At 42.0% G+C, this 26,042-nt stretch overlaps 1 protein-coding gene across 3 annotated transcripts in view; it reads right to left on the bottom strand.

Annotated features, from left to right (window-relative positions):
* bicd1a (bicaudal D homolog 1a) overlaps nucleotides 1-26,042 on the bottom strand; it is a 31,469-nt gene that overhangs the window by 3,687 nt on the left and 1,740 nt on the right. For all 3 annotated transcript variants that reach the window (XM_085461229.1, XM_085461231.1, XM_085461230.1), the window contains exons 2-8: nucleotides 8,727-8,939; nucleotides 6,063-6,215; nucleotides 5,157-5,645; nucleotides 3,514-3,906; nucleotides 1,723-2,478; nucleotides 1,460-1,611; nucleotides 1,115-1,325 (exon numbers count right to left, since the gene is read on the bottom strand). In XM_085461229.1, the coding sequence (XP_085317355.1) occupies nucleotides 1,115-1,325; nucleotides 1,460-1,611; nucleotides 1,723-2,478; nucleotides 3,514-3,906; nucleotides 5,157-5,645; nucleotides 6,063-6,215; nucleotides 8,727-8,939 (2,367 nt within the window). The remainder of the gene's footprint in view (nucleotides 1-1,114; nucleotides 1,326-1,459; nucleotides 1,612-1,722; nucleotides 2,479-3,513; nucleotides 3,907-5,156; nucleotides 5,646-6,062; nucleotides 6,216-8,726; nucleotides 8,940-26,042) is intronic.

Below are 26,042 nucleotides of genomic sequence, written 5' to 3' on the forward strand. Positions count from 1 at the left end.
TATTATATTGATTTGCAAGGGCAAAAAAAGACAAGGACGCGTACAGTGAAACAAAAGCTAAAAATATAATCCTACTCTACCTCACCCGCTGCATATAGGCATTGTATTTTTGGACTACACCAGTTCTGCTGAGGTCTTGTTTACTCGCTCATTTAACACGTAGAAGATTACACATTGCTTTTTAAAAACATTTAGTTTAAATTGGCTTATTTATAATATATGTGACTGTAATTCGGAGTCAAAAGGAGGGAGAAAAAGGTCCAACAGCAATTGACTGCAGTTTCAAAAGGGAAACACATTTGATCAAACACCGCCATCTAGTGTTGAGAAATGGTTACGTCGCAAAGAGGATTGTGATGTAGCAAAGAATTCTTTTGTTTACTTTCCCTTTTCCAAAGAGGGGTTAGGAATACACGGAGAAAATGCTTGACTGGTTTTCCTACTAGTCTGAGCCTGTCAAAAACCTGGGACAACTTAAGTCATGGTGTAAATAAATTGTAAGGAAAAATCTCAGCTGTAATTCATTGAATCTGCCACAGTGAGGGGCTGTGAGTCATTAAAAATAAAGCCATTTTTGCTTTGTTGTCATTTTGAAACACTTCCTAGTATTGGGGAATGATGTCATATTTTATGGCAGCAGGATTTTAGATGGAAGAAAAGATATCTAATATCAGATTTGTTATCTGGTATTTCATAAAGAATCTTCCCTGTGATGTGTCATGGGCACAGATGTTGCATGATAGTGCACCGGGGTGCCTTATGCATTTCTAAACTAAAGACATGTGATACCACCTCTCCTATTCCACCTAATCTAGAGGCTTCTGGGAAGAAAATTGGTGTTGGGTGTGGAAATGATGATAAAAAACAGCGTAGGGCTAGGCATTTAGGATCTACCAACGACTTCGAACTCCAGAGAGAAACTGGAGTAACTGCAGTGACGCAGAGGTGAAGGTACGGCTGATATCCACAAAGCCACAAACAAACATGAGGTTAGCTCTACACAGGGAAGATTACAAAGGGTCACAGTGGTGTTCGGGGTGTGAGTGATGATGATGAAGTGGCTGTGGAGGCTGGTAGGGTTGGAAGAAATTGTGGGGACACCTCTGGGACTTACTTTGGGTGGGCTGCTTTTTATCTTGGGCACTTTAGCACCACGGGTACGGTGAGTCTGCTCGTGGTCAAACTCCAGATCCTCCAAGCGTTGGGTCAAGGCCAGTTTCTGCTGGATGGCCATTCGGAGGAGGGAGTTCAGCGTCTTCTTTTCATCCTCTGCTGCCGCTAGCTGCCTCTGCATCTCATCCAGCTGTGTAACATATTCATCACACCTACAGGGAGATTAACAGACACACAGCAGGATTATGTGTAGCCACAAGTCAACATTTATACGCAAATTCTACGTTTTAACCGAACACTTTGCTTTCTCATCTTAGCTGTGCCACATTTCCTGAGCCCTTCTCACCTCGTTGCAAACATGGCCCTGAGAGAAGAGAAGGTGGCTGCATCTTCTTTCAGAGCCTTCAGTTCATTCCTTAGCTTCGTCATGGTCTCTGTCACCATCGCCTTTTCATTTTCATACTTGCTCTTCAGATTAGCCAGCGCAACTTCTGCTGTCTGCAAAGATGGGCGATTTGAATTGAATCATTTAATGTTAATAGAAAATGCATTTTAGGTTTTTTTTTTAAATGAAATAAGTGCCAGAATCCAACAAACAAAAGATTTTACCTGCTTATTGGCCTTGAGCACCAGCCTGAGTGTAGCTATTTGCTCTCTCTTAGTACTAAGCAGGGACTTGAGCTTTAGTATTTCTTCCATGCAGGACTCTTTGTCCTTGTCAAGCATGGGTGCTAACTCCCTAGCTGCAGCCCTTTGCCTGGACAGCTGCAGCGAGCGGTCAACAGCCCTCTGCAGGTGTTTGATCTGGTCTCTGATGATGGCGTTTAAGTTGTAGATATTCATCGGCTCCTTCCGCAGGTCCCCACTTGAGTCTGAAGGTACCGGAGATGGGCAAGGAGAGATGCCGATGACCGGGGAGCCGGTGTAGTTGCGGGTAGGGCTGCTGTGGCAGGAGTCTGCTGGGTTGTGAGTTGTTGTCTCGTTATGTTGGGCATCTTTGGATGGGGAGTCTGTGGAACTGCGAGGAGACTCCGAGGAGCAGGCTGCCGATGCTGCCGCAAGACGTCGCGCCAGGCGAGGCGAGAGCAAAGCTCGAGGATCCTCCGAGCCTTTGAGGCTGCCATTGCGTGTGATTCGGCTCTGGCGGTAGTAATCCAGCATGACACGGTTTGGTGTCTCGTTGTTGCACAGACAGACGTGGTGGTAGAGTTGCGCCAACTCCTCACTGAAGGTTACCAGCTCATCCTGGGCAGCGTTCAGCATGCCCTGGCTCTCTGAGGCAGTACTCGCAGTTGCTCGGAGCTCCGCCTCCAGGCTTACAACCCTTTCCCGGCTTTCACGATAACTTCGCTCCAACTGTGTTACCTGCTCAGAAAACAAACAAACAAACAAACAAACAAACAAACAAACAAACAAACAAACGGTGAGTACTAGGGGTGCAACGATACTCACATCGATATTGAACCGTTCGATACAGTGCTTTCGGTTCGGTACGCATATGTATCGAACAATACAACATTTTTAATTTATTTCTTTTCTTCTGACGATGCTGTCTGTGTTGAGAGCTCAGTGGATCTGCGTTCGACTACTCCGCCTAGGCTGCACTGTCGAGCGCAGATCCACTGAGCACAGCGCAAGCTAGCAAGACAGAAGCTAAGCTCGTTGCAACATGGCAAATTGAACCTCCCCCACCCTCATTCAGATCTGGCCTTTGGAACTATTTTGGTTTTCATGTGAAGTATGACCCTGAAGGTAAGCGCGTCATGGACTAAAGTAAAACAGTATGTTGGATGTGCCATGCAATGCTCAGTTACATGGGTGGGAGCTAGTGTGTTAGCGCAGTTAGCTCGTTAACGTGCTGACGCCGTCCAGCCCCACGCACGGGGCGATCCGCGGTAGCTCGTTAACGGAGATTTGCCGTGTTGTGGCGTTAACGTCATTTCAGATTTACGCTGACAGCACTAGTGGGAACATCCCGAGTCATTTAGACAGCCGTTAGCACAGGATTCTCCTTATGGGGACCTGATATGTTTAATATGCTGCTGAGAATATAGCCCAGAAGAAGCGTATAGTAGAGCTTTTATTTTGAAAGAGCCATTTCTCTGTAATAAACTCTCTTTTCCAAAGATGAGGGATTTCTCGATCGGATAGATTTATTATTTTATCCCTTTGTTGTTTCAGCAACGTTACATTTAAAAACTGTACTTTTGAGTTAAAATATATATTTATAATTTTAATAAACGACAAATTAAAAAAGCATGAACATTTTTTGTATCGAAAAAATATCGAACCCTGACACCAAAGTATCGAACCGAACCGTAAATTTTGTGTATCGTTGCACCCCTAGTGAGTACGTTTGCAGTTTTACTTTCAGCAAAACTGGATTAATATTGCACAAACCTGTTCAGTCAGTGCCTGGACCCGGTCATCATCATGGCTGTCTCCCTGTCCCTCCACCGCCTGATTGTACTTCTCCTTCAGGGCCTTGAGCTCTGCTTTTAGGTCGATCACCTCGGTCACCGCCACCTTGTACCGACACTCAAGAATCTTAAAACCGTGGATATCGAGATCATGATGGCTATTGGCCGTTGGGGATGAGGACCCCCCATTAGGTTTCTCACTCTCTTCTGGATCATCGAGCTCTTTGTCTCCATTGAGATGTTTCATGGCGTTGACGCGCTCTGTGAGACGATGGACGCGCTCATTCTGTTCAGTCAGGGCACCTTGTGTGTACTGCAACTGAGTCTGGGACTCCTGCAGGTTCTTGAGCAGTGTTGCCTTCTCACGCTCCACCTGCACGACAGAAATACAAAATTAAATTTGTTTCTTTTTGTACTTTCCAGTGCAATGTCATTTTTGTGTACGTCCTCCAGAACGACACGTTAAACTATATTAACTCATTCACTGCCATTGACGTCTATAGCCGTCAATTGCAGTGAATGAGTCAATGGGCAGTGAATGAGTTAAAGCAATAAATCTGATTTTCAAGTTCTGAGATTGAACTATAAGAAACTCTGGACAACTCCAGAAGAAACACAATGAAAACTGGACTTCAGCTGGACATTATAAGGCTGATGGTCTTTCCCAGACAGATCAACTCAAAAGAGAAAATTAGCTAGTGAGTAATTGTGTTTACAGCGAGAGGCACACTGTGAATAGAGCAACCACTAATCTAGTTTTCTCCTCCCTGCTGGTGCCCAGCTAGATAAAAGATGTACAGTAATGACTTTATTTGCTTTTAGCACGAGTTTGATCTCTCTGTGGTTTCACTGTCACTTAACATTCTGTATACCATCCTCCACGATGAGTGTGTTTTGTACTCAAGTGGGTTTAAGTGAAAGCTAGTTCACCTATATATTTTATATTATATATATTTTGTATTTTTACATTCTTTGTATACAGTAGCAGCTTTTCACAGCGTTAAGCAGGAACTAATTGCGGTGTAAATAAAAGTGTACAAAGCAGTTTCCTTCACTTTTGGCATAAATCTGTTGCCTTTCTCGGCCTTTGTCTTGCAGCTGCATTCTCGCATACTGAAAGCTACTCCCTCCATAACATGCGTGAAAGCATACATAATATATAATGCATGATACAGACACTGAATGTGCATTAGCATGCTTCTTAAAAAGCACTTACCAGATGGGCGCCCTGAGCGCTAGGGCCTCGATTTGAGTCTGAACATTTGTGATGTCATTCCTCTAGTCTTTCTCCACTTCTCATCTATCTCTAATGTCAGTACAGGGTTCAAATGACAATAACCTTAAATGAATGCCTTCAGACTCCATCAGTCTTCACACTAAAAACTAAAATATACTGTGGGAAGGGAGATCAATATGGTAGTCCTGCAATCTGCTCTTTGAAGCTAATTTCAACCCCCTTCAGCGCTGTTATTTAAACCCTCGGTGACGTTCAAGTGACGTCAGTGTCCTTGAAAATAAAGATTCGGTGACCCAACGATTTTCTGATTTCAAACTGGGCTCGGGGCTCATGTGGGACTTTAAACTTTCAGTGAAATTTCCAAGGCGCTCTCTCTTATGACCTACCTGCAGTAGCTGCTGTTTAAGCTTCTGCATCTCTGACAAGTTGAGCTCGCTGAACAGATCTGGTACGGGGTGAAGGCCATCTCCCTTTCGGCCGGGTCTGTAGTCCCCGTTCATCTTAGCCATCCCAGAGCCAGCGTGAAAGTGACCGTTGCAGCGGTTGTTATCCTCATTGTTGCCATTAGCAGCAGGGATGGTGCTGCCATTAGTGCCGTTGCTCTCCTCGGGGAACTTCAGGCCTTCAACTCCGGTGACGGTTAGCGCCAGATGGGCCCCTGCGCCGTAGACGCTGTCACCCAGGCTGATGTGATGGGCTAGTTCTTTCCTCAGATTGTTCTTCTGCTCGCGCTCAGTCTTGAGGGCATCCAGGGCTTCTTCTAACTGACCCTCAGAGATTTCCTTTAAGCGCAAAGCGTCTTCCAGCTGGCTGTTCAGAAGGACAGTCTCCTCCTCCAGCACCTTAATTTCATGTTTCAGTCCCTCGTACTCCACCTGAGGGACACAGAAAGGCCACGTGATAACAGGAAAATAATTATTTTAACACATTTGTAAACAGCTGGTAAAAAACAAATCCTTTTGAAATTAATATAACCGTTAAGATCTCTATTCGACTTCATCTAACCACGTGTCTAGAGCTAGTTTAAACTAATACGACTTCGTGTTACTGTGCAGGAAACACTGTGAGATCACTGAGAGCACTGGTACATTTTGGTGACACGAGTGTGAGTCATTAAAATCAATTGAGCCACCGATTGCTGATGCATCACTGAAAGTGATGACAGATCTTTAATAGGCAATTTCACAGATACGCTTAAATCTGAGAAATACATTTAGAGAGTGAAACTCTACACGACAATGACACATAAATAAGAAGCTATTAGTGTGCAAACTGTTGATCTTCGTACCAACCTGGCTCTGCTTGAGTGTGGACACCAGTTTCTGAAGTGTGATGTTCTCCTCCTCCAGCTCTGTGTAGTCCTGAAGCAGCCGGGTCTCTCTGAACTTGTACTCTTTGATCTCCTCCCTCATTCTGCTCCGTTGCAGCTCGAGCATCTCATTACTCTGGAGGAGGAAAAACAGCGGTGACATTTTTAACAGTTCCCATCACTCTTTCCGCTCATTGAGGTCTCATTGGTTGGGATAAATCTGCAACACGTCTTGAGCCGACTACAAGCCACTATGGCCAAATTTATAATAGCTACATCAAATTAATTTAAGATGATATTTACTGGAATTAAGAATAGACTTCTCATAACCATCACAGATGCTAACCCAAACAACATGCAGTGATCAGTAACCAGGATAGCTAGCATGTAAATCCAATATGCTGAATATGATTAAACCCTAACAGGCAAAGTGGTGCCCACGTAAACAAGGTCAATATCAAATACAGTCCCGTCAGCTTAAGATTGCATGACATGCACAGACTCATAATGCTGATGCATGTAGACGTGACGTGACTTTGCACACTGAGGTAGGACTTTCTCAAAAGCTATTTTTTTTTACATACCTCTACTGTACATGCGCTGAAACACTCTCTGCTGTTTCCCAAAAATTAACTAGATGATATTTACATATCAAGACAAAAATGAAAAAATATATTTTATATATCTTATTTTCACACACAGTTGTGTGTAAATGTTTGCAGCCCAATGCAACTAGTGGACAGAGTCTGTAGTATAGGCTACAAAATAATGTTACTGTGCATTTGCGCATGTGTGTACTCCTGCTGCTGCAGAGCTGCCTGCAGCTCCCCTGCAGTTCTCTGTACATATGGCAGAAGTGCTGACCCAGAGACTTTGTGGGTGGAGTGGGTGGCTACACGCATTGGCAGTGAATACGATGCTACTTTTAGAAGTGGCAAAAAACCTGAAACTGAAGACCTCAGGTCTACACTGAACCTCCTGATTTGTGCATTAGCTGACAGGAACTCCCATTATATAAAAGTTAATGGTGTAAATGGGGAAATCCCACAAAGGCACAATTGGACTGTTTTGCAAGTACATTGAAAGCACTTTTACGCTAAAACTGACTAAAACACTGTAAAAAGAAAAAAATAGAGCAGACCAAAAACACACAAAATACATTTGCGGTTGATGTATGAACATGAATATAAGCTTTCTGTGATACATGTTGTCAAAATACATTTTATTAATAGTGTGCAGGATATTCAAGGCCAAATAATACTGGGGGCAATCAGACCCTACGGTCAGGGACAGATCGGCACACAACACTGGCACTGAGCCCGCCACAGGGCAGAGCTGTTCACAGCACGAAGTGCGGCTGTTAAAGTCATCATACAATGGTACCCACAACAGGGGCCCAGCCATGTTGTGTTCATTCATCCCTGCCATCACTGCTGTTGTGGCAAAGTTTTACAAATTTAAAGTTTAGGCCTGTGTTTCCTTTTTTGGGCTTTAAAGTGCACTTTGATTTTAACCCATGTGGCAATCTTTATCACTTCTCATGTTCTGACTTGTAACTCTAACAACAGACATCTATCTAAACTAACTCAGTGTCTTTTTCCCCAAACCTGTATATGTTAGGTTGCTTGAAATCTGTAAAACAAAAATCTTTTAATTAGATTTGCTCTGTGGTAAATGAAGCGCTCGATGCCACTGCAGCACCTGCCTCTCACGATGAAAGGAATCCTGTTCATTAACTGGCATCACATGTGCAAATGAGGACTTCAAAAAACAGCAGAAGGCACTTCATAAATATATCAAAGCGCCACACTCATGACTCAGACATGAGGCATTTGTGCATAGGAACAACTCATCGTGTGTAAAGGTTTATCAGGTAATTACAGCTGAGATGTTGATTTTGTTCCACATGCTCCAGCACCATCAATATCTTCACTTCTTGTGAACTTTGAGAATGAGCGAACATCACAGCACTGCCTGACCAAATTAGTGAATGAGAGTGTGTCCTGTGGGCGTAGTGCTGGTACTCTGTCCCTACACATGTGCCGAGCTCAGGGCATTTCACTTTATATCCCAGCTTAGCACTGGATTTGCCCCCCACAATGGGGTCGTGGCCGCAGTGTCTGACCCCTGCTCGAACTCCGGTACTGCCCAACACAGTTGCTGCAGACATATATACTTGCATAAATACACACTTTGCACATATGCATATCGTTTATTATTCTGTGTGAGGCATGACACCTTTTAGTTTGTCACAGTAACCTCTTGATCTTTGATAAACACATAGGTCTCATGTTAGTTAATGTAGAATAAAAGAAATACTAGTCAAACTGTGGAAAACAATCCGTTTGGACTCAAGAATTGATCATAAAAACTACAAGATGGCTTTACATGCAGTTAACTCTTACTGTATCTCGCTCAGTCAAGAGCCAGCTGCAAGCCAAATGCATTCAAGTTTCAAAACAACTAATGTGCACATCTCATAGAGAGAATTTTAGGTGTTGGTGACAAAATACTACTGACATAAGCAGAAATATATAAAAAAGTGAAATGCAGTTTTCTTACACACACAGTAGATTCAATTTCCTGTTTTTCTTTATTTAGGAAGTAATAAATCGTCTGCATGCTTTCCTCGTGTTGACAAACTCACCTCTCGTAGCTCCTGTACAAGTGCGTTGAGCCGCTCATTCTCTGACTGGGCGTTGGACGCCACAGAGCGGCTAAGCGTCACCTCCGACTGCAGCTCCAACAGGCGGCCCATATAGTAGGCCTCCTTGGAGGCGGACTCCTGCAGCAGTGTCTCCTCATTGGTCTCCCCATCCTCTGCCACCTTCCGTTGGTTGGTGTAAGCCTGGCCAAATGCCTGAAGAGATAAAAAAGGGAGGGAGGTAGGGTAAGAAGAAAAGGAAACCGGTATTTCTGTAAAGTCAAAATTAAAATCACACTGATCCAAATCCTGTCAAATAGCATCAGCATCATAATCCAAGCGATGGAAGGGATTAGCACACACTGCCTCGGAAATCTTACACATCTCTCCCAGCTGTGTGTGCTAGGCCGAGTGCTGCTGTACTTTTGACCACTGGCAGCACTGATGGGACACTTGCAGGGGCTGGCCCTTAAGAATACCTGCTGTCTGTCGATGTGGGTGATGTTTCACTCAGATCAATAGACACAGTGTTCCCATTTTCCTGACACAGGTTTTCACGACACTGAGAGCTGGCGTGTCATGATAAAATCAAAGCAGGTATCAACAGAAAAAACATGGCAACCACAGCGGGCCTGCTGGGTCAAAGTGGTAAACTAGCAAACACACATTCACTGTTAGGGGAAGACCAGTGTTTCCAGTTCAGCGCTATTTCTCTGTCAAGGTTTCCTGAATGCATGTGTGAGTTTCATGACTGGAACATCAGTAACTGTTTTAGTGATTCAATAAACCATGCTTCCCTTTTGCCCCTTTCCATCAGGAGAAATGACTTTGGCGCCTGCAGAAACCTCTGTGAGAGAAAATGGATCATCTGAAAAATATTTTATGGTTTACAATCGCCACAGGATGCTGTAGACCAGCGGTCCCCAACCTTTTTTGCGCCACGGACCGGTTTATGTCTGACAATATTTTCACGGGCTGACCTTTAAGGTGTCGCGGATAAATACAACAAAATAAAACCAGTACCGGCACCAAAAAAAGGAAGCTTTAGTCATAACACACGGGAAAAAACCCAGGGAAACCGAGTTAACGATAAAAACAATAAAAAAAATAAACTATAAAAACCCTGAAAACCATAAATTTCACACCCGAGCCTCAAATCTCGCTGCCCGATAACAAACGACTCACAGACCGGTCCGTGGCCCGGGGACCGCTGCTGTAGACGATACTGTATTGTATGGTTACTGACTCTTCAAACTGACCATGCAATTTAAATAGGAAGCCATTTATTTTGAACTACATGTTTTAATAATGTAAGCTTCCCAATCCCATCTCATCATCATAATATTTTCTCTGTTTGTCATGAATCATTTATTAGGCACAAGCATCCATTACTTTGAAAAGACATGAGCCTAAAGTGCAGCTGTCTTTTCTTTTCATTTGTGGCTAACGAGCTAAGCGGGCAGTCTCCTGCTGTGTTGAGGTGAAATTAATTTGTGCTTTTACATGTAAAAAAAAAAAAAAATTATGAACCACATGTTTCTCTCTTTATGGATACTTATTATCAAGTAAGCAATAAAGTGGAATTAAAGGTTAAATTCAGTTCAGTTGCAGTTATGGCCAACAGGCACATTTTCCAATCTGTCAGTGTAACCCACTTTTAATCTACATGCTGTAAGTCTGTTAAATAGAAGCTTTTTCATTCACGCTCTCCTCAGAGAGCATGTTAATGCAAATTCAATAGACCTCTTTATTATGCCTTTGAATTACAAGTGTAGCAGTTAGCATATGAAGAAATGCCAGCAATAATCGGTCTGGCAAAATGCCCCGTAAACTAAAAAACACTCGGCAACATGTATCTATTAAAGAAAGGTTGTATTATATTTCTTTATTATTTTCCTTCTGTACACACCACTTTCTGTGTATTTCATCATTCTCTTTTCATACTCCTTTGTGCACTCACCCTGGTGCCCCCTCTCGGTCTCAAGAGAGCCACAGTGTGATTGTAGTGAATGATTAAGAGGAAGGGCTTCTGGAACAAAACAGATGATTAATTCTAGGCACAGTGTGACTGAATGAGCTTGCATTCTCTGCTCGGATGAGAGCCCGGCAATCTCGGAGCAGGCCTCACGGCAACAGCTGGGCTCTGCAGGACAGGAAGTAAAAATCTGGCCCGGACAAAACCCTTTATCACAGCATTTAGTTCCAAAGAAATTAGTAGGAGATTTTAAGAAAAGAGGTTCTGGTCCTCTGAGGCTTTCCCTCCAGGAAAATGCATCTCCCTGCATCACATTACAATCTTCTTGAGAAGCTCCTTTTAATTGCTTGAAAGTGCATCGTGCAGAATTGGATCAAAGACTCCCGGCCAAATGTTATTCTCTGCTACAGGGATCATTTTAACACCAAAAAAAGACCTGTTTCCATCTTTCGACATGTTTTAAATCTCATGATAATTACATGAGCTGTATGTATAAAGTGACGCCCCAGTATTTGTGTCCTAATTGGCAATCAAGTGGAGAAGATTAAAGTTTAATATCGTTTCCTCAGGATCACATTAATATGGAGTCACTCATGGGCAGCCATTTTGGATCTTTATACTGAAAATCACAGACTGCAAGAAGTGTTGAGGCTCCACACTCGTATGTGTCTCAGTGGACAAAGTCCAGACAATGGGTTCTATAGATATTCATCCCTGGGGCGACAGGAGGAGGAGCAGGCAAAGGGAACAAACCCACCACTGCAGCAGTGTGAGAGTTTGTGTAACCCGAAAATCCTTCCCTGTCTGCTGGAGTCCCTAATGAGAAGTCAGGGGAGGTGCTCTGGGTGTGTGATGTTGCATTTGTGTGTATATGCATACAGCAAGGATCTATTTTTACACCCAGGAGGTCAGAGGATGGAGCTATTTCTGCAGCAGCAATTAATCTTATGAAAACTTTCATCATTAACAGGGGGACTAATCTGTTGTACAGGAGCTGTTTAATTATAGATGGTAATGTAGCGTAAAGCTAATGCAGGATATACACTCGATTACATTTTCAGAGTCAAAGAGCAACCCTTGGAGGTAAATGAACATGCTCGAAACGTGCAGAAACACAGTCGAGAGGAACAACCAATAACCGAGTTGTATGAGTTATTTATGTCAGTCATTCTAATTAATGTGTATTTTTAATTAGATAATTTTAAGCACGAGTGCGGCATCCTCAATGTTTCTGTCAGTTATGGTTGAACAGAAATATGGTTATTAGCTAAGAAGCAATATTCTTATGAATAACATAAACACACAGATATATACACCAAATGCTGCGTCTCAGCCAGATGGGTGGCCTGGGCAGTCACATCAGGGATTTCAGTACCATGGAGAGAGACTTGCAGCAAATCCACTACCATGCAGCTGTCAGCGTGTGTGTGTGTGTTAGAGGGCAATCATTCACCACGGGATTGATACTGTAGCCAGACAAAGGGAGAGAAAAGACAAAGAGGACTGTTCAACATGTGCATCGTCAAAACAGCACATCGCAGCTGATGCATGGGACATTTCATTTATTTTTAGTTTCTCTACTTTTTTATCCAAAGTGTTTGAGAGCATGCCGAATAATTCATTCAATAAAAAAATCCCTCCACAACAGTACTCCCAGAAGGAATAAATAATAATCCCCAAAGCACAAAAATGCCCCAAATATGACATAAATAAGAAGCAGCATGCAGTGTCTCAACCTTCAGTCACCACGAGACCTCGCACACAAACACACGTTAGCTGGCAGTAAGTGAATGAGGCAAATATGCAAGATGCAGTCCTGACTCACTCGCTCCTTTTGACACACACAGCGTTTGACTGCTGTGCACGACTCAGAGAAGGAAAGAAAAGAAAAAGTGAAATATCGCATTTTATTTCAAATAAATATGGTGAAGAAAATTTCCCTGTTGTTGTTTCTGTTCAGTAAATAAGCTTTACATCATCTTGCAAACTGTCTGTAATTAATACTCTGTAATCTAGGAATTTAGTTTTAGTAGTTTTTGCTCTATATAATTGATATTTTTTAGTGGGGATAGGTTAATCGATTAATCTAAATTGCCCATAGGTATGAATGTGAGTGCGAATGGTTGTCTATCTCTGTGTTGGCCCTGCGACAGACTGGCGACCTGTCCACGGTGTACCCCGCCTCTCGCCCTGTGACAGCTGGGATAGGCTCCAGCGACCCCCACGACCCTGAAAAGGATAAGTGGAAGCGAATGGATGGACGAAGTTTAGTGTTTATCGTCAATAAAATGTAAATTTTGTGACAAGTGAGACTGAGCGAGCCTCACTTTTATTCTCTAATATGATTGAAACTTAAATGTTCACTCTGATCTCTGAAGCACCATTTAAAAGCACCTCGATGCCTTCAAAGCTATATGATCAAAGTTATTTCTAAAGCTTACAATATCGTCTTCACAGCCACAGATAACATTAAAATGATTGTGAGTAGTTCTTACAATAAGTAACATTTATCCTTAGTCTAATATGACACCAAATGTAATATTTTCAGTTTAATATGCTGAATATCATAAACAGATACTGAAGAAGGTTCATGGAAAACACTGCTCTGCCATATTTTTGTCCTTCAACAAGGACGGAGACATGTCTTTGTTGGTTTCTAAGCAACAAGAAAAAATGCCAAGTCAAGAGATCTGTCAGACACACGAACACATTTCCACAAGTAAGGGGAAAGTGTGTAATCACAGCCAAGTAAGAATGGAGGAAATCAATTAAAAGATGAAGAGTAATTGCAAATTTTAGCAAAACATGTTGAAAATCTGTTGTTTTTTGTTGTTGTCAGTGGACAAAATTAGAGTTTGCAGTGCGAGCATTCTACCACAAGTGTTTGTTTGTGTGCTTTAGGTCATCAGGACTACTCTACTGAATCACGAGGGATATTTATAGCTTATAACTGTATTGTAGAGTGCACATGCATGCTCTGCAGAACCTGTTAAATTTCCCTAGAGAGAGCTCCTCTATCCCTGAATTACTGTCTGCACAAAAATTGAACTACATGAAATGAATGATTTATAGATAGTAATGAGGATAAATAGCTCGCTTTCTATTCCTCCTTACCAGAATGCTGTTTAGTGCAATAAAGCCTATTATTCCTCTTATGACAATATGCTATTATGCCCACAACTGAGGAATAAAAACATCTATAATGTAGGCTAACAGCTGAAAAATGCTTTCATGTGCTTTAAAGTGGAAAATCAATCCCAGAAATCCACAATGGTGTCACATCTGCTGCTCACCAACACAATGACCAGAGAACACGCTGTGTGAAGCCGAGGGTTCTGCCAGTGGGACAAGCGGTGCCTGGCTAAAATGATGCGGCTTGTTTGAGTGATTAAATTTGGCCCAAGTCTGCTCCTGATAAGAAAGATGGTTGGATACTTTCCCAGAATGCCTATCACTTATACGTGTTTAGTCTGAACCTGACTGAATGAACGGTGTGGTGGTAGAGAGGCCGCTGTGCATTAGATTTCTTTGTTAGATTTTTTTCTTTATTTACTGCTTTTTCTCTTAAAATACATCCCTATGTTCGCCTTCTCCGCCTCCTTACTTCACCCTTATCGTCCCCAGATTTAAAATCAACCTTATTGACCCAGTGTGAAACTAAACAATGGCCTACATAACACTACATTACTACATTACTGATCTGATGACAAACCATTACATTCACCTAGAAAGCTGCGATTTCCCATTAGAAAGGAAGCAATGACCAGTGTAAGCCGACAGATAGGAAAGCTACTAGAGGACTGCACAGACTGTACCAGCTTTAGCTGTGTCATTCTCTTTGCTTGGTAATGTGCCCTACAGGAGATCCTGAGCTAGTGGACCACAAAAACACACAGTGGAACCTTCAAGCTATTCCAACACACAAATACGTATTCAGAAATACACATCGGTACAGGACAACTCGCACTCGTGCTAAGTCACTGTTCATTCCTGCCTTTCACAAAGAGGGAACAACAAAAGGGGAAAAACAATAAACTGGATAAAAATGAACACAGCAACTGTAACATCACCTGTTTGTTAGTAAAGCCTCAACCTGAGCATTTTGACCACGGCATCAAGATTTTTTGAAATAATGAGAATAATGAGAAAAAGAGGGACACGGCATGCTCATATGATTGTGACATATTTATCACAAAGGGGGGTTTGGCAGTTTTACTTTACTGTCACTTCTACAAAGTTAATACAGTGACGAATAGAAACCTGTGACTGAGACATAAATTCATCTTGTAAGTCATTATTTAGGCTGTGGACTGAGTGAGTTGCAGGGTCATGTTCTATTATGTTTGCATTCTCCTTGGTTCCTTAAGAGGAATTTACAAACCAATTGGTGGCATCACAGCGGCTCCATAAAACCTCTCCGAGAGGACTTTTTCCGTGATGATGATTTTATTTCTTTTACTTGTGGTGTCCCGCAGGGTTCCGTATTAGGTCCAATTCTTTTTTCCATCTATATGTTACCCTTAGGCCTAATCTTTAGGAAGCATAACATCTACTTTCACTCATACGCCGACGACACCCAGATTTATCTTCGGTTCACCTCCACACCCATGGAATCGCTAGTCAAATGTCTTGACGAAGTTAAAACCTGGATGGCCTCAAATTTCTTACCTTCAATGAGGACAAACCTGAGGTAATTATTTTTGGACCAAGTTGTAATTTCAATGCCCCAGATTTGGACTTATGTAACCTAACATGTGCTGTTAAAACGCATGTAAAAAACCTGGGGGTTTTCTTGGATAGCAAACTTACATTTGAGAAACAAATTAATTCAGTTGTCCAGCGGTCCTTTTTTAAATTAAGGCTCCTATCCAAAGTGAGATCTTTTTTATCTTTTAGAAACTTGGAACGAGCAATTCATGTGTTTGTTTTATCTCAACTGGATTACTGCAATTCACTATATGTGGGTGTCAGTCAGTCCAGCTCGGCCCGGTCCGGCTCCAACTGGTACAGAATGCTGCAACTCGCCTTTTGACTCGTGTGAAGAAACACCAACACATTACTCCGGTGCTTGATTGCCTTCATTGGCTTCCAGTGCGTTTTAGAATTAAATTCCAAATCTTACTTTTGACTTATAAAGTGCTAAATGGCCAGGCACTGGACTATTTGTCTGACCTTTTGCAGCTTTATACGCCCTCTAGAGCCCTTCGATCAAGTGATCATTTACTCCTTACCTTACATAAGTTTAGGATGGTTCATAGAGGAGATTGGGCATTTGCGGTAGTGGCCCCGAAAATGTGGAATAATCTACCTCTCCACATTAGAAAGGCCCCAACTGTTACTCTTTTTAAATCTCATCTTAAAACACATTCGAAACTGCATGAGAGTTACCAATTCTTTTATCGAAATTTTCTTTTAATTTTCTTACCTGTTGTTGTTGTTAATGTCATTGTTTAATTGTTATTTTGTACAGCACTTTGGTCAGCTCCCTGTTGTTATTAAATGTGCTTTATAAATAAATAAATGAAATGAAATGAAAACTGTTATACTGTCTGTGCTGGGTTCAGTGCACCTTTTCAGTCTTTTAATAAGCTAACTATGCAAACTAGGCTGGCTAGCTTTGCCCATTATATCAGCAGCTCACTCTTTCGTCCGATTAATGTCGCATTTCACTTCAACAAGTGTTTCCCTTAAACCCAAAGTTTAGCCTTAAAAATGCTGGTCCACATACCGATGAATGACGTCATGTGGCTACATTCATTTCGGTGTGTATAAATGTTAATGAAAACTTTGTGCTAGTTTCCTTATAATTAATCAGCCAAATATTTAGTGCTTTATAAATGAAATATTTAGCTGATGTCATAAAGAAAAAAAGGCCAAAGAAAGTATCGCTTATCAAAGAAACAGAAAAAACACGTACCAGCGTATCGCTGCCAAATCTGTCGCTACTAAAGATTTGGGTAGTTTGATCAACTGATCAAGGGATAATCATTTTTTGCTTCATAGGAAATTGATAGCACGATGCAAATGAGGCTGTTTCTCATACTTGACTGCACAGCCAACAATAACAGTAACATGTGGGATGTGTGCTAAAGCTAAATTATGTTTCAGAAACACTGAGCCCATATTGGACCGTTCTTTCTATTTGAAGGTTATTATGTTGTGCATGCAGGTGTGTAACTGTGTGGCTAAGTGAATCAGCTGTAAGGTAATCCAAACAAATCCTCTCCCTCAGGTTACAACCTGATAAACACAGTGATTTGCTCAGAGGTTCATGAAAACTAAATTAGCAGAAAAAAAGTGATAAAGTTAAATATTTCTAAAAGGATAATCCACCAATACATCAAAGTGGCCAGATTTAATATCTTATTAAATTTCCATCTGCATTTATACCCCCCAATCCCGCCATAATTTTCATTAAGTAGTCAGGGGACGAAGACCACTAATGGAGTACGTGTCTTCTTTCTTTATGCAGTACCTCCCTCTATGCTGGTGTCCTTTATCCCCCTTTTCAGGTGGCGGAAGAAGAAACCGGAAACTTAAAACAACAACAGCGTCTGAACACTGAGGAATGTGTTACAACATCAAAAGACAGAAGTGACTGAAAACTCGCAGGCTCATTGATAATCTGTAATCGTTCCTGCAGACACACCCAGACAGGCAGCCAGACTCATAAAAACAGAGAGACACACAGAGCAGATTCATCTGATAAAACGCTCTCCTCTCTCTGCACTCGGTCTCTCCTGATAAAGAGGACTCAGCCAAGCCAGACAAATACAGACTACAATGGAGAGGCTAGCCTGCACACAGTGACCCTCTTGGTATTGCATGCATGGGGCCTCAGGGTGACTCAGTGCTTTTGTGCAGCCACACGAGACCCTCCATGCCAGAGTATGTAGAGTTTGATTTCTTGAAAAAGGTACTAATAAGGTGCAGTATGGCACATATTCACACCCATGAGAGTCTTAAATATCTCTCCATTGTGTATTATAAGCTGTTTTATCTGTTTCTGCTCCTTTTGTATGAAATGTTTTCCTTGTCAAAATGATTTGTTATCATGCTTGATGTGAGTCAGTGTTTGGACAAAAAGTTCGCACCCAAAACTGCCAAAAAACTTAATCCCACTAATTCCAATTAAGGCCCATCATCTCCATATTCACCCTGACATGGCATACTTCCTGTTTTAGTTTCCTGACCTTACTTGAAGTCATGACCAGTGTACTGAGAACATGGTTAATTAAACAGGTTGACTATGGAAAGTCTGTCTAATTCTATACATTCCCTAATAGGGCTGAAGTGACAAAGACGCATCTTTGACCCTATTCTGTATGGCACACCCATCACAAGCGCATGCTTGGGTGTGCATGTGCTCATGCCTGCCTTTGTGTGTGAGAATGGTGACAAGGCAGAGGACAGGGAGGATCATGCGCATTTCCAAGCGCCCTTTGCGGGATAAAATGGCCTCTGGATATGGAGATAAAAGGCTTCTCTTTATCGGGCATGCTGGGATGAGAAGCATAGAATAAGACTATACTGTAGATGAAACTCAATAGCTCTGTCTAGACAATAAGAAAGGCTTAACAACCACGTTCAGTGATGCATTAATGACTTAAGAGAAGTCCAATTTAATTCAGGCAAACAATAAGTTTTGACGACACATGGAATAATGTCTTTTTTTTCCTCCTTGTGAGAGGATGGACAGATTTTTCTGCTATGGTATCCGAGTTTGCAGCACACACAGCTAAAGTGGAAAACTAATCGATACAGCAGCCAGCAGGGAGGAGAGTCCTGTTCTTACTACATTTCACTGCAGCAAAAAGGAGCATTCTGAAAAAACTTAATCTATGCAGGGACGGGCAAACCTGAAGGGGCTCTGCAGGTTCATTAAGCCCCTTTCTCTGTGACAATAGAAAAGAACAATCGTTACACTGAAGCAACTGAACAAACTCTGTTCTGTGCTCTTCTATTCTGCTGACACAGTGTGTATACGATACGCACAGCACACTTTTGTGTCTCCTCCCCTTTTCTCCATTACGTCAATACAACCATAAAAACCTGAAACAACAAAGAGGGCCTGGTTGATAGGCTGAAATCACTCAACACCACTACAATATCCTGCCGCCCCTCACTCTGTGCTCTCCATCACAACATCCCCACCCGAGCCTCCCACCTTTCGTGTTGCACACGCACACAGGGGAAAAACAGAAAGGGGGAAGCTCTGTGCACATCAGCCCAGATGTGTGGCTCAAACACAAAGACCAATGATTTTCCCTTCAGGTGCTGGAAAAACACACACGGCAACTCTCCACAAAAACAACAGAGACCACGAGGGCATACAGGTCCTTATCTATATGCTTGACTGCATCCCTGAGCCTGTTGCAAGGGTCACAGGTCAGCATCAGCGAAAACGGCACAGTGCATTCCACTCTTGGCTTTATTTCCATCCAAGAGGCAAAGGTGCCAAAAACAGTTTGATTGCTCATAAAGCGCAGTGGGTTACTGATTAAAGAGCCAGTTTTTCTAAAATTCTTGAAGCTACTAAATAGAATCTCTCACACGTGTTTAGGCAGCATTCACCGATCTTTGCAATACACGCTACGCTACACACAATAGAGTCCAGCGTAGCTCAGACATGATACGTTTTCACCAAACAGAGCAGAAATCAATGCATAATTCCCACTTCAATCCAGGGGGGGACTGTAGGGGAATAATGAGATGAGGAGGGGCACGCTGAGCTGATGGTGTAGTGCACAGCTAAAAGATTGAAACACTACCATCTCATGAGATATTGATTCAGCCCTTCTGTCCATGTTTACTGCCTCTGCCAATGTAAAACAGGAGTCAAAGGAGGAGGTGGAAGGAGAAGCGAGAAAACCCTTTCTCCCCAGCTGCTGCTTTCTTGTTTGAGAACGTCAAACACACCAGAAATGTTAATAAGTATTCAAGTTCTGCTAATCCTTTTAATCAATGTTCCTTTTTTCCTTCTACAGGGAGTGCAGAATTATTAGGCAAATGAGTATTTTGTCCACATCATCCTCTTCATGCATGTTGTCTTACTCCAAGCTGTATAGGCTCGAAAGCCTACTACCAATTAAGCATATTAGGTGATGTGCATCTCTGTAATGAGAAGGGGTGTGGTCTAATGACATCAACACCCTATATCAGGTGTGCATAATTATTAGGCAACGTCCTTTCCTTTGGCAAAATGGGTCAAAAGAAGGACTTGACAGGCTCAGAAAAGTCAAAAATAGTGAGATATCTTGCAGAGGGATGCAGCAGTCTCAAAATTGCAAAGCTTCTGAAGCGTGATCATCGAACAATCAAGCGTTTCATTCAAAATAGTCAACAGGGTCGCAAGAAGCGTGTGGAAAAACCAAGGCGCAAAATAACTGCCCATGAACTGAGAAAAGTCAAGCGTGCAGCTGCCAAGATGCCACTTGCCACCAGTTTGGCCATATTTCAGAGCTGCAACATCACTGGAGTGCCCAAAAGCACAAGGTGTGCAATACTCAGAGACATGGCCAAGGTAAGAAAGGCTGAAAGACGACCACCACTGAACAAGACACACAAGCTGAAACGTCAAGACTGGGCCAAGAAATATCTCAAGACTGGTTTTTATAAGGTTTTATGGACTGATGAAATGAGAGTGAGTCTTGATGGGCCAGCTGGATGGGCCCGTGGCTGGATTGGTAAAGGGCAGAGAGCTCCAGTCCCACTCAGACGCCAGCAAGGTGGAGGTGGAGTACTGGTTTGGGCTGGTATCATCAAAGATGAGCTTGTGGGGCCTTTTCGGGTTGAGGATGGAGTCAAGCTCAACTCCCAGTCCTACTGCCAGTTTCTGGAAGACACCTTCTTCAAGCAGTGGTACAGGAAGAAGTCTGCATCCTTCAAGAAAAACATGATTTTCATGCAGGACAATGCTCCATCACACGCATCCAAGTACTCCACAGCGTGGCTGGCAAGAAAGGGTATAAAAGAAGAAAAACTAATGACATGGCCTCCTTGTTCACCTGATCTGAACCCCATTGAGAACCTGTGGTCCATCATCAAATGTGAGATTTACAAGGAGGGGAAACAGTACACCTCTCTGAACAGTGTCTGGGAGGCTGTGGTTGCTGCTGGACGCAATGTTGATGGTGAACAGATCAAAACACTGATTTACTCCATTCATACAATCCCAACAGGGCACTTAGATCATCCAACCATAGGCTCCTAGCACAACCTAGGACTCGAATGAAGTCGAGAGGCGACCGGGCCTTTGCATCCGTGGCACCCAGACTCTGGAATAACCTCCCCGTTCATATTCGCACTGCCGAGTCTATCCAGTCTTTTAAATTACGTCTTAAAACTTATTTTTTTACTTTGGCTTTTGATTCTGTCTAGTTGGCTGTTTTAGCTTGTTGCGTTGTTACCTATTGTTTGTTGTCCTCTTCTATTGTTTGTTTTAACTGTCTCACGTGGGGCAGGGATAGCTCAGTAGGTAGAGAGTGGTGGCCCCATGATCGGAAGGTCGGGGTTCGATTCCCCTGAACAGCTACCCTGAGGTACCCCTGAGCAAGGTACCGTCCCTACACACTGCTCCCCGGGCGCCCAATGGCTGCCCACTGCTTCACTGAGTGAATGGGTTAAATGCAGAGAGGGATTTTCCCCACGGGGACCAATAAAGTACACTTTCTTTCTCATGTTTTTATTGACTGTGAAGGACTATGGTCAACACTATTGTTTTTAATATGTGCTATATAAATAAATTTTGATTTGATTTGAGAATCCATGGATGGCAGGCTTTTGAGTGTCCTTGCAAAGAAAGGTGGCTATATTGGTCGCTGATTTGTTTTTGTTTTGTTTTTGAACGTCAGAAATGTTTATTTGTGAATGTGGAGATGTTATATTGGTTTCACTGGTAAAAATAAATAATTGAAATGGGTATATATTTGTTTTTTGTTAAGTTGCCTAATAATTATGCACAGTAATAGTCACCTGCACACACAGATATCCCCCTAAAATAGCTAAAACTAAAAACAAACTAAAAACTACTTCCAAAAACATTCAGCTTTGATATTAATGAGTTTTTTGGGTTCATTGAGAACATGGTTGTTGCTCAATAATAACATTATTCCTCAAAAATACAACTTGCCTAATAATTCTGCACTCCCTGTATAGAGTGACAGTACTAATTAAAAAAAAGCCAGATGTGCACAGCAGGGAAAAAGTGACTCTTCATCTTGAATGTAGTCAGATTACACTGTTCCATGTCTGCTTAAGAAACAGCACATTTGAAACTTGGTGGTGGTTGGTCATTCTAAAAAAAGTTTATCTAAAGCAATTTCTCACACACGATCATTGACTAACAGCATATCACATTAAGTTGGGCAAATCCTTCAAGAAACTGTTTCAGTCATCTAATGTGGAGCTAGGACTCAACTGCAGAGGAGAGAGTGAGATATTTATTCAGTCTGATGTACAAGTTCATCCAAAGGCACACAAACAGAAACACACAAGGAAGGTCAGCCAGTGCTGCAACAAAGAATGTGGGGAACACAACAACATTTATACACAACAGGAAACAGGACACAGCATGAGACACAGGTGATGGTAATCAAAGACAATTAGACAGATGGGGGAAGTAAAACTAAACACAAGGCACCAGAGACAAGTAAGTACCAAAATAAACTAAATCTAAACTAAACAAGTACAATCTATAGTACAGTATTCCCCCTTTCCCTCCTCTTATTCTCATCCTTGATTTCTTTCCCTTCTCCCTCTTCAAATGCTTTTTAGAAATTGGGACATTCTCCGAGATGGCACACTGAGATCAATTTCCAGGTCACAGGCATGAAGATGGAGGAGAAAGGAGACGAGGCACAAATTATGGAAAGGAGACAATAAACTGTTTAATGACACATGTCCCTACCCAGATTCAAACTCGGGAAATTGCAGCTCAGTTTAGGTATCGTCCACTGCAAGCTACAGGAATCCATGCAAACACAAAGCTTGTGAATATTTAGAAATCACACGACACTTATAAAGCGCTTTGAGGTCAGGGTTAGCCCCGCCTACTATAGGTACAAATTAAGCAGGTGAGGAAGAGACACAAGGCGAAAGGATGAGGCAACAGTCATACAGTGTTCTTATACTGACTTCTATATTAATTAGATTCAGTGTTCCATGATGTTAAAAGAAAATGGATATAATACTGTTTTTGTATTTATCACACATACAGTTGATCATCTTTGATAACAGCCAATAGGATTTCAAAAGAAACACATATAATTATACAGTCCAGCTCTTTCTCATGCTTCTTTGAAAAAGACAGATAAACCTGTGCATTCTTGTTCAGTAAGCTTGCTCTTCTTCAGCTTCTTTCCTCTGGATACAATTTATGAATTAAGAAATCCTTAAATATCCAAAGATTCCAGTCATAGTGAAATCATTCACGTGATTGTGGACTATGTTTTTGAAGCCTTGGGTTCAGGTTTTTGCCATCCTTTTCATCTTCTTCCTCTTTTCTTTAAACCAGACTTGACCATATGCACAAACTGTAGAGCTGGGGAGGTATCAGCTAACACTAGCACTGGTTAGATAACAAGATGAATCCATAATTCACTGACATATTAGATGGTATGCTAACGTTGGCAGATGATAAACAGGCTGTATACAAAGCTGAACAGCCCGTCCAGTAGAACAAGATGGAGGCTGAAGACGAAGAAACTACGCCAACCTTTAGTGGCCACACCCCTTATAATGAAATACAACTTAAATAGACGTTTTACCGATTTGAATACAATTTAAACAGGGCTGCTATAAAATCCCCCCTTACAGGTGTCATGGACAGGAAAGCTATAAACAGCTGTGTGTTCAGACCAAATGTAAAGCAAAGTTTCACCTTGTGTACCTTTGAAAAATGCACTAGCTGGAGTATTTTTGGACCATTTTGCAACCTACATATTATCACCCCCCCCATTAGCTTAACAGCCAGTAGACATAACTGATAACTGGAGTAATTTAACAGTAACACACTTTTATAACATGCGAGCAACTGCTAAAATCTCACTCATTGTCTCCTTTTTTGTTCTGTCTAAAAGTAAAGTGCACATCATACAAAAGACTTCCTTTCATTTCTGTTTGTTGCTGGCTGTGGGAGAATCTCAGCTGACTGTGCTTGTGCAACACAATGCAAACAAGTTGTTAAAATGTCTGATGATGAAGCTTAAACCTTACAGGAGAAGGAAGTGCAGGGCCCGGTCTTTTAGCATTACGTTCTACTTATCTGATTAGGAAATTCCACGTTGATCTGATGAATCGTGACTCAGCTTTTCTTTTTTGGTCTTTCAGATTACCATGTGAAGTCTTTGACACAGATCTCAGCTGGCATTTTTCATGGCCCAAAGCAGAGGGAACAAACTGACCTGTGAACTGCCTGTTCCCAACTTATCACAAATGTCATTTCTTCTGCAAGCTTCTGATCCGAAAGACCCAAAGATGACTTATGAAAGCAGCTGATATTGCTAACTTTTATTTCACATGCTTCCTCAGATCCAAGGTGTTCGAAACATGTCAAGCATTTTTATTCAACTAAACAAAATAAATAATTATATTATGAAATGATAGCAGAGCGATTCTCTTCCAATACTTCTTAAAGGTAAATTCAAGCTTTGCTGACAGCGTGAATCCCTAGAAAGCATATAACCTCACTAACATGATGGAACTTATTCTGCTCTGCAGTGGCATCCTCCTCCTTCTGCCTCCTACTATGTGTCCTTCCTGAGGTTGATCTGCCCAGAGATAGCGCTAACAAGCCAAAGCCACAGGGTAGTGATGTCTCTGTCACTGCTTAGGCAGCTATCCAGAGACATACAGTGCATACACACAGAGAAACAAGGAACGGCTGATTGGGTCGTGAGGCAAACACTGAGACGGGGAGGGAGAGACGGAGCTGGGTGAGGGAAACAATGTATAGGTAAACAGTGGACACAAATAAAATAAAATATGTATTCAGTGCCAACACATGCTCTTGGACCCTGCAGATAGCAAAGAGATGCAATTGCAGTTATTTCTGAAGAAGCAAAAGTAGGATGAATACCACTGGAGCAACATCAATTTCTTACAAAGGACTGGGATCATCATCATCATCAAAAACAACAACAAAAAGCAAAAATGTCCAAAAAATACGTTTTTGTGCATGATTGTACACACAAAGACTGTTTGACTTATTTGCGTGGAGGATGCTGATGTGTCACGTCACATCATGACTTTCCATATCCAAGTCCTTGTGGTTCATTGCATAGCAGATACTCACACAGATACACACTTTTTGTAAAACAAGCCCAAATTAGTCCTGTGTTACAGTAGCTGAGGCACTTGTGTCTTGCATAGGTTTCTCCACGTGTTTAGTTTGTGAGCTGAATGTGCAGCACAAGCAGCGCTCTAACCAGCGTCTCCCCACCAGCTGGGACCTGGATTGAGGGCAAACAACCTGAGCACACGGGGAATACAGTGCTGCCGTATGTGTGCCTACAGAACGTATGCAAACGCAGTAGGAACATGCATGCAAATCTGGGCAGCTTGGACATACACACATGCAGACACAATGGCATATGATCTGTGTGGCATCTGGATAACAAATACACACTTCAGGCATTTGTTCTTTGTTTCTACAAGTATGATAAAGTAGCCTTTTGTCAGTTGTTGCTGAAAAATATAGAACAATGTAATACAAACAATACGACTGAAGAAAAACATTGTAATCTGAAACAAAAAAGGTGTCTACCTTTCGCTGTAATTATATATTCTATTCCACTTAATCCCAGAAGCAATTTCAGTTTCTATCTGGAATTTCTGCACCTTTTATTTTGCACCTCTCCCGAGTACGGGGAGAGCAGATGTGATGTTATTGAAGTGGCAGGTTTGCACTCTGCCATTTGGTCTCTTATTCATAGAAGTGTGCAGCAGACACACAGGATCCCAGAGGTGGGGTTTTTTCTGCTGAAGCAATATCACATACAGAAAATGTTGCCTCTGTCAAGCGAGAAGTCAATCATACAGGCAAGCAGATGTGAGCCGACCACAACACTGAGGAATGGTTGGTGGTTTTTTGCTGACCTGATGTTCTTTTTCAGTTAAAATCAAAGTTTTACTACAAATGTGAAAACTAAAAGGATGAATAATGTACGAGCAGCTGCCTACACTACTGCTTAAAAGCAGTTGACGTGCTTAATTGATTTTTTAGAGGTAGAGGCAACTTCCTCTAACAAAGTCAGTTCTTCCAGTATGCTTTAGTCTTATAATCGTCTCCCCTCTTAAAACACGGCCATGTCTTTATATTTCTTCTCCATTATCTTTTCTTTCTC

The sequence above is a fragment of the Copadichromis virginalis genome, linkage group LG7 (assembly GCF_057382275.1).
Source record: "Copadichromis virginalis isolate Kocher_CV1m ecotype Utaka linkage group LG7, C_Virginalis_male_GT1.1, whole genome shotgun sequence".
Classification (NCBI taxonomy): Eukaryota; Metazoa; Chordata; class Actinopteri; order Cichliformes; family Cichlidae; genus Copadichromis; species Copadichromis virginalis.